This window comes from Megascapheus bottae, chromosome 5 (assembly GCF_031878675.1).
Source record: "Megascapheus bottae isolate mThoBot1 chromosome 5, mThoBot2.hap1, whole genome shotgun sequence".
Taxonomy (NCBI): Eukaryota; Metazoa; Chordata; class Mammalia; order Rodentia; family Geomyidae; genus Megascapheus; species Megascapheus bottae.
The window spans coordinates 84,257,611-84,269,658 of NC_143513.1; the positions used below are offsets into that span (position 1 = coordinate 84,257,611).

Consider the following 12,048-nt stretch of genomic DNA (forward strand, 5'->3'; position numbering starts at 1 on the left):
GGCATGCTGCCTTAAAAGAACAGCCCAGTAGAGTGTTGCTGATATGCAGCCCTCATGGCCTATGGATAAACTGGAAAAGGACAGCCATGGTCTAACCACTGAAGGCCGAGAACTCCTCTGCCTGATGGAAGAGTTGACAAACCCTAACTTGGTCTCAGAAAGTGACACATGAACGGACACCTCCATGTCCTCATACTCCAATGAAAGCTTGAACTTGGGATTACCAGCCTGGCTTCTTTTTGAGCCTGCCCACCCTACTGTCTGAAGGTGTTTTTACTTTGTTAGGCGTATGTCTCCTTTGTGTCCATCTTAGAGTTCTTTCTACAATGAGACCAAGAATTTTCTGGCTCTTAGACCTGGTACCTAAGATGACATGGTTTTAATGACTTTATAGTTAAAATGCTCTTTATAATGAGCAGAAGAAAATAGCATAGGAAGTGAAGGTGTTATGACCTCAAGTCAAAACGAACAGACATGGAAGATGGCTTGCAGGCAGTCAGGTCATCACAGACTCCACTTAGGCGGGTCTAGGTTCAAGGTGAGAAAGAGCTCTCAGGCTTCCCGCAATTTAAGTATCTGTCTGTAAACTTACAACAGCTCATACAACTCAAGCATTATACTTTTAGAGCTTTAATATAGCAAAAAGTTTATGAAGACACAGGGCAGCCATGAGTGACACAGTTGCTTTGACTATTCAGTGTCACCTCCTCCTGAGGGTCTCTCCCTTGCAGGAGGGACCTCTTCCCTGATTTAACTTGCTGGTGTTCTTGGTGTTTTCACTTGCACAACTATGTGTGTGTGTACCCATGAGCTGGTACCAGGCACTGAACTCGAGGCTTCTGGCTTTCTTACACACCATTGGTGTTCTACCCACTTTGTTTACAGTCTGTCATTTTGTTAATTGGAGATGAAGTTTCACATACTTTTCTGCCTAGGCTGGATTTGAATTTTAATTCCCCAGGCCTCAGCTTCCTAAGATACTAGGACTACAGGCATGAATCTTTGCTCAGTTGGTTTAAAAAAAAAGTCATTTTTCTCTAGCTCTCATTGGAGTTCTATTCCTGTGCCTGTGGTTTTTTTTTTAATCTCTGCATCACCTAATATGCTTTTCCTTTCACCCTGACATTAATTCTAGACTTACAGATTTTAAAATATACAAGTTCATGTTTTCTTCCAGTTATGTCCATCTGATCTGATGGGTATGTCATGTATTGGAGTGGCAGTATTCTAACAACTAAGGAACTATTAATTTGATATATTACCAATTACGCTATGCATTTCCTTGGGAAATCTCATTTTTTTCCCCAGTTCAGAACAATGTATTTTACCTTTTGTCTCTTCTCATCTGTGGCCATTCCTTTGTCTTTTGTACAGGACTGGCTAAGGGTTTTGCGGACAGTTCATGAATTTTGGCTCATCTCTTTTTTTCATGGTTGGACTGAAATCATAGAATTTTTTTTTTTTGTCGGTTGTGGGACTTGAACTCTGGGCCTGGGTGTTGTCCCTGAACTCTTCAGCTCAAGGCTACAGTCCTATCCTTGGATCCACAGCACCACTTCCAGCTTTTTTCTATGTATGTGGCACGGATGAATGGAACCTCCCCAGGTCTTTGTGCATGCTAGGTCATCACTCTATCATTAGGCCAAACTCCCGAAATCATGGACTTTTTTGGCCAGTCCTGGGGCTTGAAGTCAGGGCTGAGCACTGTCCTTGAGCGTTCTCAAGGCGCGCTCTTTACCACTTGAGCCACAGCACCACTCTTGGCTTTTTTTTTTTTAAATGTACGTGGTACTGAGGAACTGAACTCAGAACTCTGCGCATGCTAGGCCAAACCGCCGGCCCCACCTCTGGCATTTTCTGTGTGTGGGGGTCGCAGGAGTCAAAGCCAGGTCTTCGCGTGTGCTAGGTGAGCGCTCTACCACTAGGTACCACTAGGCCCCGCTCCCGACCCTGCCGTCCCCATTCGTCCCGTCCCGGGGGACCGGGGATCTCAACAGGGCTTGATCATCGACCTTGGCCGCGTGGCGGAGGCCACATGGGCAGGCCACGTCTTTCCACCACATCGCCTGTTTGTTCCGCGCGATGGCGGGTGGAGCCCGTGCTCGGGGGAGGACAGCGAACGTTTCACGACGTGCACCAGCGCCTCCGCGGGGGCGCCCCCGGGGTGTGTCGAGTTCTCGAGCATTCCCTCGGCGCCTCGCTCTGCTGCGGTCCGGGGCCTCGGGGTTCCGCTCCGGCCGCCCGGCTGCCCGCGCAGTGGTCCGGCCTTCCCGCGGGAGGCCTGGCGTCTGGCAGCGGACCACTTCCCCCTTTTCTGGTCACTTTCCGCAGCGTCCACGACATCTTCCGACTGGAGACGACGACCGGGCGTCCCCCTCCAACTCGAGCCCGCCCGCCGACCGGGGCGGTGCCTTCTCCGCCGGGAACTCGCCGTCCGGCCCGGTCCCCGGCTGCGCTGTGGAGGCACAAGAGCCGGCCGCGCCCCGGTGGGAATCCACCCGTGCCGGCCTCCACTTCCGCCGTGGGAACCGCGCGCCGGCCCCGGGCTCCGCGCTCCGCCCCGCGTCCGCGTCCTCCCGGCGGGGGCCGGGCCCGAGGCCCCCACGCGGCCGCCGCCGCCCTCCTCAGCGCCCCCGGACGGACCCAGCCGTCAGCCGGGCGCGTGCGCACTCCCGCCGCCCGGCCGCGCCGTTGGCGCCGTCGCAGCCCCGCTCGCGACGCCCCGGCCGGCCGTCGTAAGGCGCAGTCGTGCCGGCTGCCGCAAAGCGCCGTACGACAACGGGTTGATGTACGGCCCGCGGCGACGCCGGCTCCGGCTCACGGGCTCGGGAGCGCGAGCCGGGCTGGCGCGCGGCCGCCCTCGGAGCGTTCGGGGCGGGGCCCGGGGCTTCGGCGGCCGCGGCCCCTCCCCCTGCGCGCCCGCTCCGTCCCTCCCGCCCTCCCCGCTTCCCTCCCCACGTCCCCGCCTCCCTCCCGCTCGTCCCGGCCGGCCCTTCCTTCCTCCCGGCGTGCACCGCGGCGCCGCCATGTTGCCGTAGTGTTGTTTTCTTCCTGCGGAGGCGACGGGCCGCAGCCGACCCCGCCGCGCCGGCCTCGCCTCAGCGCCCTCGCCGGCGCCGGCCCGCGCCGCGCCCCCGCCGCCCCGGTCCGCTCCGGCGCCGTCGGCCGGCCCGCGGCTTGGGCGGCGGCCGAAGGCCGGGCCCGGCGGGCACCATGGCGGCCGCCCTGGGCGCGGGCGGAGGAGCGGGCGCCGGAGGTACGTGGGCCCGGCGGGCCGCCCTGAGGTGCGGGCCCGGGTCCCGCCGGCGCCCGGCAGCGCCCGCCGCCGAGCGTTGGGCCCGAGGCGGCGCGGGCCGGGGGGCGAGGCCCGGGGCCCGGGGGCGGGCGGGCGGGCGGGGCCCGGGCGGCGGGCGGGCGGCGGGGAGGCGGGGAGAGCGCGGCGGCCGGGGCGCGCGTCCGCGCCGTCGGGGGCCCCGAGCGCGGCGGCCGTCGCGAAGCCCGTCGGCGCGTGGCCGGCGGCGGCGGGGCGGCGGGGCGCCGTCACCGGCCGCGCTCGCGTCCCGGCGGCCGGCTGTGGGCGTCTCGGCCCCGGCCTCCGCCGGCCGCGCAGCCCGGCCGCGTGTCGTGGCGCGGCGCCCGGCACACAGGCGGCGTGCGGACTCGAATCCTCCTCGGGCCCGCGTGTGGGTGCAGCGCTGGGCGCCCGGGCGCGGGCTCCCCGGGCTGGAGCGCCCCACCCGCGCCTCGGCTCCCTCCGGCCCACTCTCCGGGCGTGGCGCACGCCAGGCCGGCCCTCTTCCGCTCGGCCACACCTTTAAACACGATCCTCGCAAGATCGCGGTGGCTTGGGAATGGTGACGCTGCTTGGCAGCTCCTCGTTCAGTGCTCCAGGTGGCTGCTTTGGCGTTTCGTAGGAACATGTTCCTTTTGGATCTTCTTTCTCTTTTCGTATTGGGATTGTCTTCTAGGTCTCCGGCTTGTTCTCCTACTCGAACCATGTTTTCAGTTCCTTGCACAACCTTAAAAGTAAAAAAAAAAATGTGGGCTTATTGATGGTATAGTGCCCTCGAGATTCATTATGTAGCTCCGCTTTGACTTACTTTAAGGAGAATGCATTGCGTTCGTGGTTTAGAAACCATTGCTAGTCTGGAGAAAGTGATACATTGGGATGAAAGTAGGCAAGAGATCAGGGCTTTTGACTTACACTTCTGTGTTTTACTTTATTACTGTTCATTTAGCCAGTCCTGGGTCTTTGAACTTTTGCAGCTCAAGGCACTCTCCTACCCGAGCCACAGCATCACTTCTGGCTTTTTTTGTTGATTAACGGGAGATAAGAGTATCCAGGACTTCCCCTGCCGGGGTCAGGCTTCCAACTTGACATCCTCAGATCCCCGCTTCCTGAGTAGGATGGCAGGCATGAACCACCACTAACTACTACCTGGCCTGTTTTAGTTTTAGTAGGTCAATAAGTAGCAAGGCAGGAAGTGCAGCACCACAGTACAGAAGTTTCATTTGAGGTTAAGACAAACCATTTATTACATTTTTTATTATTATAAAGGTATGATATACAGAGGGGTTACAGGTCAGGTAAGGAGTACATTTCTTTTTGAGCAGTGTCACCCCTTTCCTTGCTTTCTTCTATATATCCCCCTTTCCTCCCCCAAGTCTTACAATTCATTTTCAACACAGTGTGTAGTATCTCTCCTGCACTTGTTCACCCTTGTCCCTGCCTTTCTTTGCTCCCCTTGCCCTCTCTCAAATAGGCAAACTTACATGCAAAACAAAAAGTACAGGAAATAAAAACCCAAATAACTATTTCTATTTCTTTGAGTTCATTTAAATAAATATCTTTTTAAATGATTGTAACTTTTTTTTTCCTTTCATGAAAGCTTAATTTCGGAGCTGGTCATTGGTGGTTCACAACCTAATTCTAGCTACTTGGGAGGCAGAGATTCAGAAGATGTTGATTTGAGGCCAGTCTAAGCAGAAACATCTGTTAGACACCATTTCTAGAATAACCAGCAAAAAGAGCTGTAAATGTAGCCAAGCAAGCACCAGGCCTGAGTTCAAACTCTGGTATAGATAGACAACAACAACCAAAAAAAAAAAAAATTCCTAATTTTTTATTTTCACCTGCTAGCATTTGAGGAGTGGAGGGAAGAATTGCTTTATTTTCAGGCAGCCAGAGAGACTCCTTTTAGCCTTTCTTATTGAGCAATGTGTACTAGTGATGGACTTAGGATCTGAGAACATAGTATTTTTTTTCCCAGTTCTGGGCTTGAGCTCAGGGCCTGAGCACTGTCCTTGCGCTTTCTCAAGGCTAGAGCTCTACCACTTGAGCCTCAGCACCACTTTCAGCTTTTTTCTATGTATGTGGTACCGAGGAATCGAACCCCGGTCTTCGTGCATGCTAAACAAGCACTCTACCACTAGGCCAAACTCCCAGCCTATAACTCCCGGAACATAATTTTTGAAGGGTTGTTTTTCAGATACATGCTTTTTGGTTGACAGATTTTTCTTTTAGCATGTTAAATATTTAATTCCACTACTTTTTGGCCTGGATGGTTTCAGATGAGTATTGTCAGTATGCCAGTTTAATTAAGGTTCACTTGCATATGAGTAGTCATTTCTGTCTTTGTGCTTTCAAGATCTTTTGTTTGGTGTTTGACAGTTCTGGTACAGGGGCTTCAGCTCAGCACCTGGATGCTGCCCATGAGCTTTTGTGCTCCAGGTGGTGTTCTACCACTTATACTATAGTTCTCCTTTGTGCATTTTTGGTGGTTCATTGGAATCTCGTAGAGGTCAAGTGTCTCATGGACTGTCCTGTCTGGGCTGGCTTTGGATTGTGATCTTTAGATCTCAGCCTCTTGAGTAGCTAGGACTAAGGGCCCAAGCCACTGGCACACTGCTTGACAGTTTTAATTTTTGGCATGGATACTTTTACCTGCTAGTTCATTGAACTCCTAGGTTCTGTGGAGTTATTTGGCCATCAGCTCTTGAGTAGTGTGAACTATAATGAATGGTGCGGATTACAGTCAGCTTTCCTCTCCCTCTTGCAGCTGACTAAGGTTAGTGAGCCTTTTCTAAAAGAGTGTGACTGCTCAGTGGTTCCCTGAGCAGTTGGCTTGGAGGTTCACCTTTATTTTGCCCCACTCAGAACACTCTCAGGGCTAATGCTAATAACAAAGGTAGTGCCAAAAGCATTTAAAGACAAATGCATACATTCTGTTGGGTCACCTTGGGCCCAGAGACAGAAGAAACCACACATAGACCAAAGCCTGGAAAGAAAAAATACGTAGAGTACCATGCAAAAATGAAATATTCACAACTCAAAGAGATAGATTTAAGATTTTTCTTCCTTTGCATTTGTGAATGTATGCATGCTGTGATGAGTGTAAAATTTTTATCAAGTATTAGAAGAACTCTGTCTGTAGCCATTTGACTTTTTTTTTTTTTCTTTTTTGCCAGTCCTGGGGACTGAACTCAGGGACTGACACTGGTTCCTTGGGCTTTCCTCAAGCCTAGTGCTCTACCACATGAGCCACAGCACCACTTGCAGCTTTTCCATATATGTGATACTGAAGAATCAAACGTGGGTCTTTGTGCATGCATGGCAAGCACTCTATCACTAGCCCAGCCATTTGACTTTTTTGTGTGTGTGTGTCATGGGACTTGAACTCTGGGCCTTGGTGCTGTCCCTGAGCTCTTGATCTCAAGGCTATCACCCTCCCCCTTGAGCCACAGCACCAGTTCTCATTTTCTGGTGGTTAATTGGAGATATAGAGTCTTATGGACTTTAGTGCCCGGACTGACCTCAATCCTCAGATTGAGTAGCCTCCTGAGTAGCTAGGATAACAGGTGTGAGCCACTGTGCCTGGCTCCATTTGACTTTTTTTTTTTGCCAGTCCTGGGGTTGGGCTCAGGCCCTGAGCACTGTCCCTGGAATTTCTCAAGGCTAGGGCTCTACCACTTGAGCCACAGCACCACTTCTGGCTTTTTGCTATGTATGTGGTACCAAGGAATCGAATCCGGGTCTTTGTGCATGGTAGGAAAGCACTCTACCACTAGGCCAAACTCCCGGCCCTCCATTTGACTTTTTTAAAGTTATACTTCCAACTAGTTTAATCATTGTTGGTCTGTTTAGCTTTTTTAAATACAAAGGTTAATTTGGTGATAATTTACATTTATCTATAAGAATAGTCTTTGTATTTTCATGTCAATACACAGTGGCTTCCTCAGCATGGATGTGTTGAATATAGATTTTTTTTTTTTAATACATATACTGGAGCTTGAACTCAGGGTCTGTCTTACACTCTCACTTGGCTCCTTTACTCAAGGCTAGTGTTATACTACGTGAGCCACACTTGCATTCGGAATAGTTACCCATTGGATAATAGGAGACACAGCTCTCATGGCCTTTTCTAGCTATGACCCTCAGATCTCAGCTTCCTAAGTAGCTAGGATTATAGGTGGGGGCCACCAGCATTCAGTGACAGTACATTATTTTTGGAAACTTGTGTCTGAACAAAATTTTAACTTGTCAGTCAACATGGGTGTGCTCAGAATTATGGATAGACATCATTCCCTTACATTTGTGATGGCTTGCTGTGTTCTGCTCTGGAGAAGACATGTCATTCATGGTCCTCATAATTTCTGTGTTACCTTGTTTCTCTGAAACTGTTTTGGTTATTCTGGTATCAGTCTTAAGACTTAAGCTCAGGGCTTGGGCACTGTCCCTGAGCTTTTGTGCTCAAGGCTAATGTGCTAACACTGAGTTACAGCTCCATTTCAAGCTTTTTTGTAGTTAATTGGAGGTATGAGTGTCATGGACTTTTCCTGCCCTAGATGGCTTTGAACTGCAACTTTCAGATCTCAGCCTCCTGGATAGCTAGGCTTATAGGATTACAGGTGTGAATCATTGATGCCTGGCTTCTTTGAAAGGTTTTTTGTGGGTTTTTTTTTTTTTTTTTTGCCTTCCAGTAATAGGTTTGAACTTCTGGAAGTTTTTAGCAACTCTGTCTTTCTCTTGCTGTTATGTGTATGAGTATATGTATTTCTTTTTCAGTGCTGGGGACTCATGCTCAGGGCTTCACACATGCTGGGGGGTGCCTTCCTGTTGAGATACATCCCCAGCATAGCATTTTGTCTGTTAACCTTTACCAGTTTGGAAAGTGGTAAACAGTAAATGAATTTAGGTTTCACATTTTAAAGAGTGTCTAGACCCATGAAAGAAGAAATAGTCTCAGTTACTCAGTCTTAGTCAGAATGGGAACTTTGGAGCTGGCTGATGCTCTGTCCGTGGCTCCCACCGCAAGAGGCAGCCAGTCTTATACCAGAAAGGATTCATTCTCAAGATGACCGATGTGCTAAAAAGACAGAAGGTTCTTTTTAGGAAGATCCTGTTTTTTTGTTTTTATTAAACAAGGAGTACAAACTATATAAAACTATGATGAAAGAATTTTTTGAAATTTTTGCTTGGCTACTTAGAAGATATTTACACTGCAGAGCTAATATGCTGATTTTGAAAGTTATTGAATATCAACTGGCTTTTGAAAATTATTTCAACAATAGATCTAGATTTGTCTTACATAAAACAAGGAACTTTGAGTGACTCAGGATAGGAATATATATGAAGTAGGAAGGTTGAGCACCTTTGAAACATAAAATATACAGGGCCAAACAGTGAATGTTGTAGACTTTCAGGGTTCATGATTTCTGTTGTAGCAACTCAGCTCTGCCCCGTGTACCTGGAAAGCAGCCATGAACCATATGTGATTATATTTGGCATAGATGTGCTCCATTAAATGTTTATTTATACAAATGGGTGGTGGCTAAGTTTGAGCAAAGTGATACCCTGTTTGGCCCACAGGCTAAAATTTGCAGACTGTGAAACAGATAGTTAATAAATCTCTATCCTAAGCTGTCTATAACATTTTTTTTTTTTTTTTTTTTTTTTTTTTGCCAGTCATGGGCTTGAGCTCAGGGCCTGAGCACTGTCCTTGGACTTTCTCAAGGTTAGAGCTCTACCACTTGAGCCTCAGCACCACTTCAGGCTTTTTTTTTCTATGTATGTGGTACCAAGGAATCGAACTCGGGTCTTCATGCATGCTAGGCAAGCACTTTAACCACTAGGCCAAACTCCCGGCCCCTGTCTGTAACATTTTTAATCCAAGTCCAAATTCCTGAAAAAGAGGAAATAATGAAAATGGTAAATAAAAGTTGCATCATTGGTGTGTGTTAGAAAATTATGAAAATTCCAATAGATGTCTTGATGGAAATGAAATGTTAATGCAAGGTTTACACTTGGAATGAGATTGTTCTGACAAGGTGTTGACTGTACTTGTCTTGCTCATTGCTTAGGCCTTTGGGTGTATACTATTTTTCAAATTCTGGACTTCCACATATTCATTATCTTCCCCTATTTCTGGTTAGCATGACTCATACTACTGTAAACTGATGGGACTGATAAGAGTTAGAACCTTAATAAGAATGTGTTTAATAATCTGAAAGAAAGAGGGAAATGTCTGGAGAGAATTTAAGAATTAAAGTTTGGCCTAGTGGTTAAAGTGCTTGCCTTGCGTGCTCGAAGACCCGGGTTCAATTCCTTGGGACCACATACATACAAAAAAGCTGGAAGTGGTGCTGAGGCTCAAGTGGTAGAGCTCTAGCCTTGAGAAAGTCCAAGGACAGTGCTCAGGCCCTGAACTCAAGCCCAGGACTGGCAAAAAAAAAAAAAAAAAAAAAGAATTAAACTAGGCTTACAGGGCTCTTTAACATGCTTCTTAAGACTGAGTCATTTTAGTGAGTATAATGGCTTCATTTCCATGTGTATCAGAATCCCCCCCCCCTTTTTTTTTGGTCCTGAGGCTTGAACTCAGAGCACTGTCTCTGAGCTTTTTTGCCCAAGGCTGGTGTTCTACCACTTGAGCCACAGTTCTTCCTTCTTTTTCATGTTTAATTGGAGATAAAGAGTCTCAGATTTCCCTGCTTGTTCTAGCTTCAAACCAACATCCTCAGAGTTCAACCTCCTGAGCAGATAGGATGACAGGCCTGAGCCACTTGCACCCAGCCATAATTCCCTAACTTTTAAAGGTGAAATAAAATCTGTTGTATATAGATAGCACATCCCTCACTCTCCTCTCCCCTACTTTTTTTTTTTTTTTCCTCCTGTCTTTTTTTCTGTGGTTCTGGGGCTTGAACTCAGGGCCTGGCGCTGTCCCTGATCTTTTTTTTCCCCCCATGTATGTGGTGCTGAGGAATCGAACCCAGATATTTGTGCATGCTAAGCAAGCACTCTACCACTAAGGCCAAACTACCAGCTCCTATCCCTGATGTTTTTTACTCAAGGCTAGCACTCTACCACTAGAGCCATAAAGTCTACTTTCATCTTTTTTGGTAGTTAATAAGCATTGAATGGATGTTTCTGCCCAAGGCGGGTCAGATCTCAGTCTCCTGAATAGGATTACAGGTGTTAGCCAGAGCTATGTGTTGAAAGTTTAGAACTTTTATCCTCAATCTCTTACTCCCCAGGAGAAGCAGCTGGAGGAGCTACATCCATCATTAATTCAGTCAACTTTTGTCATGAATTCAGTCAACCATGTCTTTGTGATGAGACTGCCATAAGAGTCTCCAAACCTTGCTTGGGGTCAGCATACCATGGTCCATGACTTAACACCTTTCTCCATCTTTTTAATTTTAAGTGGGCTCAGTACTGCAAGATGCCCACTAACGCTGCCAGCTATTGATAGGGTGCCTCGTTACTCAAATCTTCTTCAGAATTTAGGTACTGCAACTCACTAGGAAATAGCACAGGGACCAGGGAAGTACTGTACAGTACTTTGAAGCACTTTTATCTCCTACTGTGATGTGTTTTTCCTTAATGGTGTCTTTTGGAGGATAGATGCTTTAAATCTTGGTTGTGTCATAATATATCAGTCTGATCTTAATTGATTTTGGTTTTGCAGTCATGTAAGAAATTTTTGCCTAGCCCCAAACACATTTTTGGGTGTGTGTTTTTTGTTTTTTGTTTTTTTTTTTGCCAGTCCTGGGCTTGAGCTCAGGGCCTGAGCACTGTCCTTGGACTTTTCTCAAGGCTAGAGCTCTACCACTTGAGCCTCAGCACCACTTCCGGCTTTTTTCTATGTATGTGGTACCGAGGAATCGAACCCGGGTCTTCATGCATGCTAGGCTAGCACCTTAACCACTAGGCCAAACTCCCGGCCCCTTGGATGTGTTTTTATGAAGTATTGATTTAGGTTTACATCTTAGTAGTAGCAGTGAGATTTAAGAGGCAGTCAGGGGAGAAATCTCAGTTGAGCCTGCCTAGGTATGAAAGGTCAGGATACTGTGTCTCACTCAGTGGCTGGGCAGTGGTTTACATCTGTTGTCTCAGACTGGGTGAAGTGGTGCAAACCTGTCATACCTAGTGACAAGGGAAGCAGGAGTTTTGCAGCCCAGGGTGGGCATAAAGTGAGACCGTACCTTAAGAGTAACCAAAGCTCAAAGGGGCTGGGGACACGGATCCTGTGGTAGAGCCTTGCAAGTGTGAGGCCAAGTTTAATCCTTAGTAATGGTTTAAAATGTCTAAAAAAGACCAGGTCAGAGTCCAACAAAATAACGGGAAATGGTTATATACGAAGCGGGTAAAGCCAGGAGAGATGGTTAGATGAATAAAGGAGGGAGAGAATGCAGACAAGAATTCATTGTTGGGCCTGTAATCCTAGCTACTCAGGAGCTGAGATCTGAGGATCAAGGTTCAAAGCCAGCCAGGCACAAAAGGACCTGAGACTCTATCTCCAGTTAACCTCTAGAAAATGGAAAGTGGGGCTCTGGTCAAGGTAGGGCCGTAGCCTTGGGCTGAAGAGCTCAGGGACAGCACCCAGGCCAAGCTCAAGCCCCATGACCTGCCCCCCTTGCCCCCCCCAAAAAAGAATTCATTGTTGAGCTGGTAAGGTGGCTTGCCTAGCATTCATGAAGCCCTGGGTTCTATTAATCACTACCACATAAACAGAAAAGGCTGGGAACTGATGCTACCCCTTAAGCCATAGC

At 48.5% G+C, this 12,048-nt stretch overlaps 1 protein-coding gene across 5 annotated transcripts in view; it reads left to right on the forward strand.

Moving 5' to 3' along the window:
* Positions 1 to 3,172: 3,172 nt before the first annotated feature.
* The window catches only part of Rbm33 (RNA binding motif protein 33), an 87,236-nt gene continuing 78,360 nt past the window's right edge, over positions 3,173 to 12,048 (forward strand). For all 5 annotated transcript variants that reach the window (XM_090333602.1, XM_090333603.1, XM_090333604.1 and 2 more), the window contains exon 1: positions 3,173 to 3,256. In XM_090333602.1, the coding sequence (XP_090189728.1) occupies positions 3,214 to 3,256 (43 nt within the window). In that variant the 5' untranslated portion in view covers positions 3,173 to 3,213. The remainder of the gene's footprint in view (positions 3,257 to 12,048) is intronic.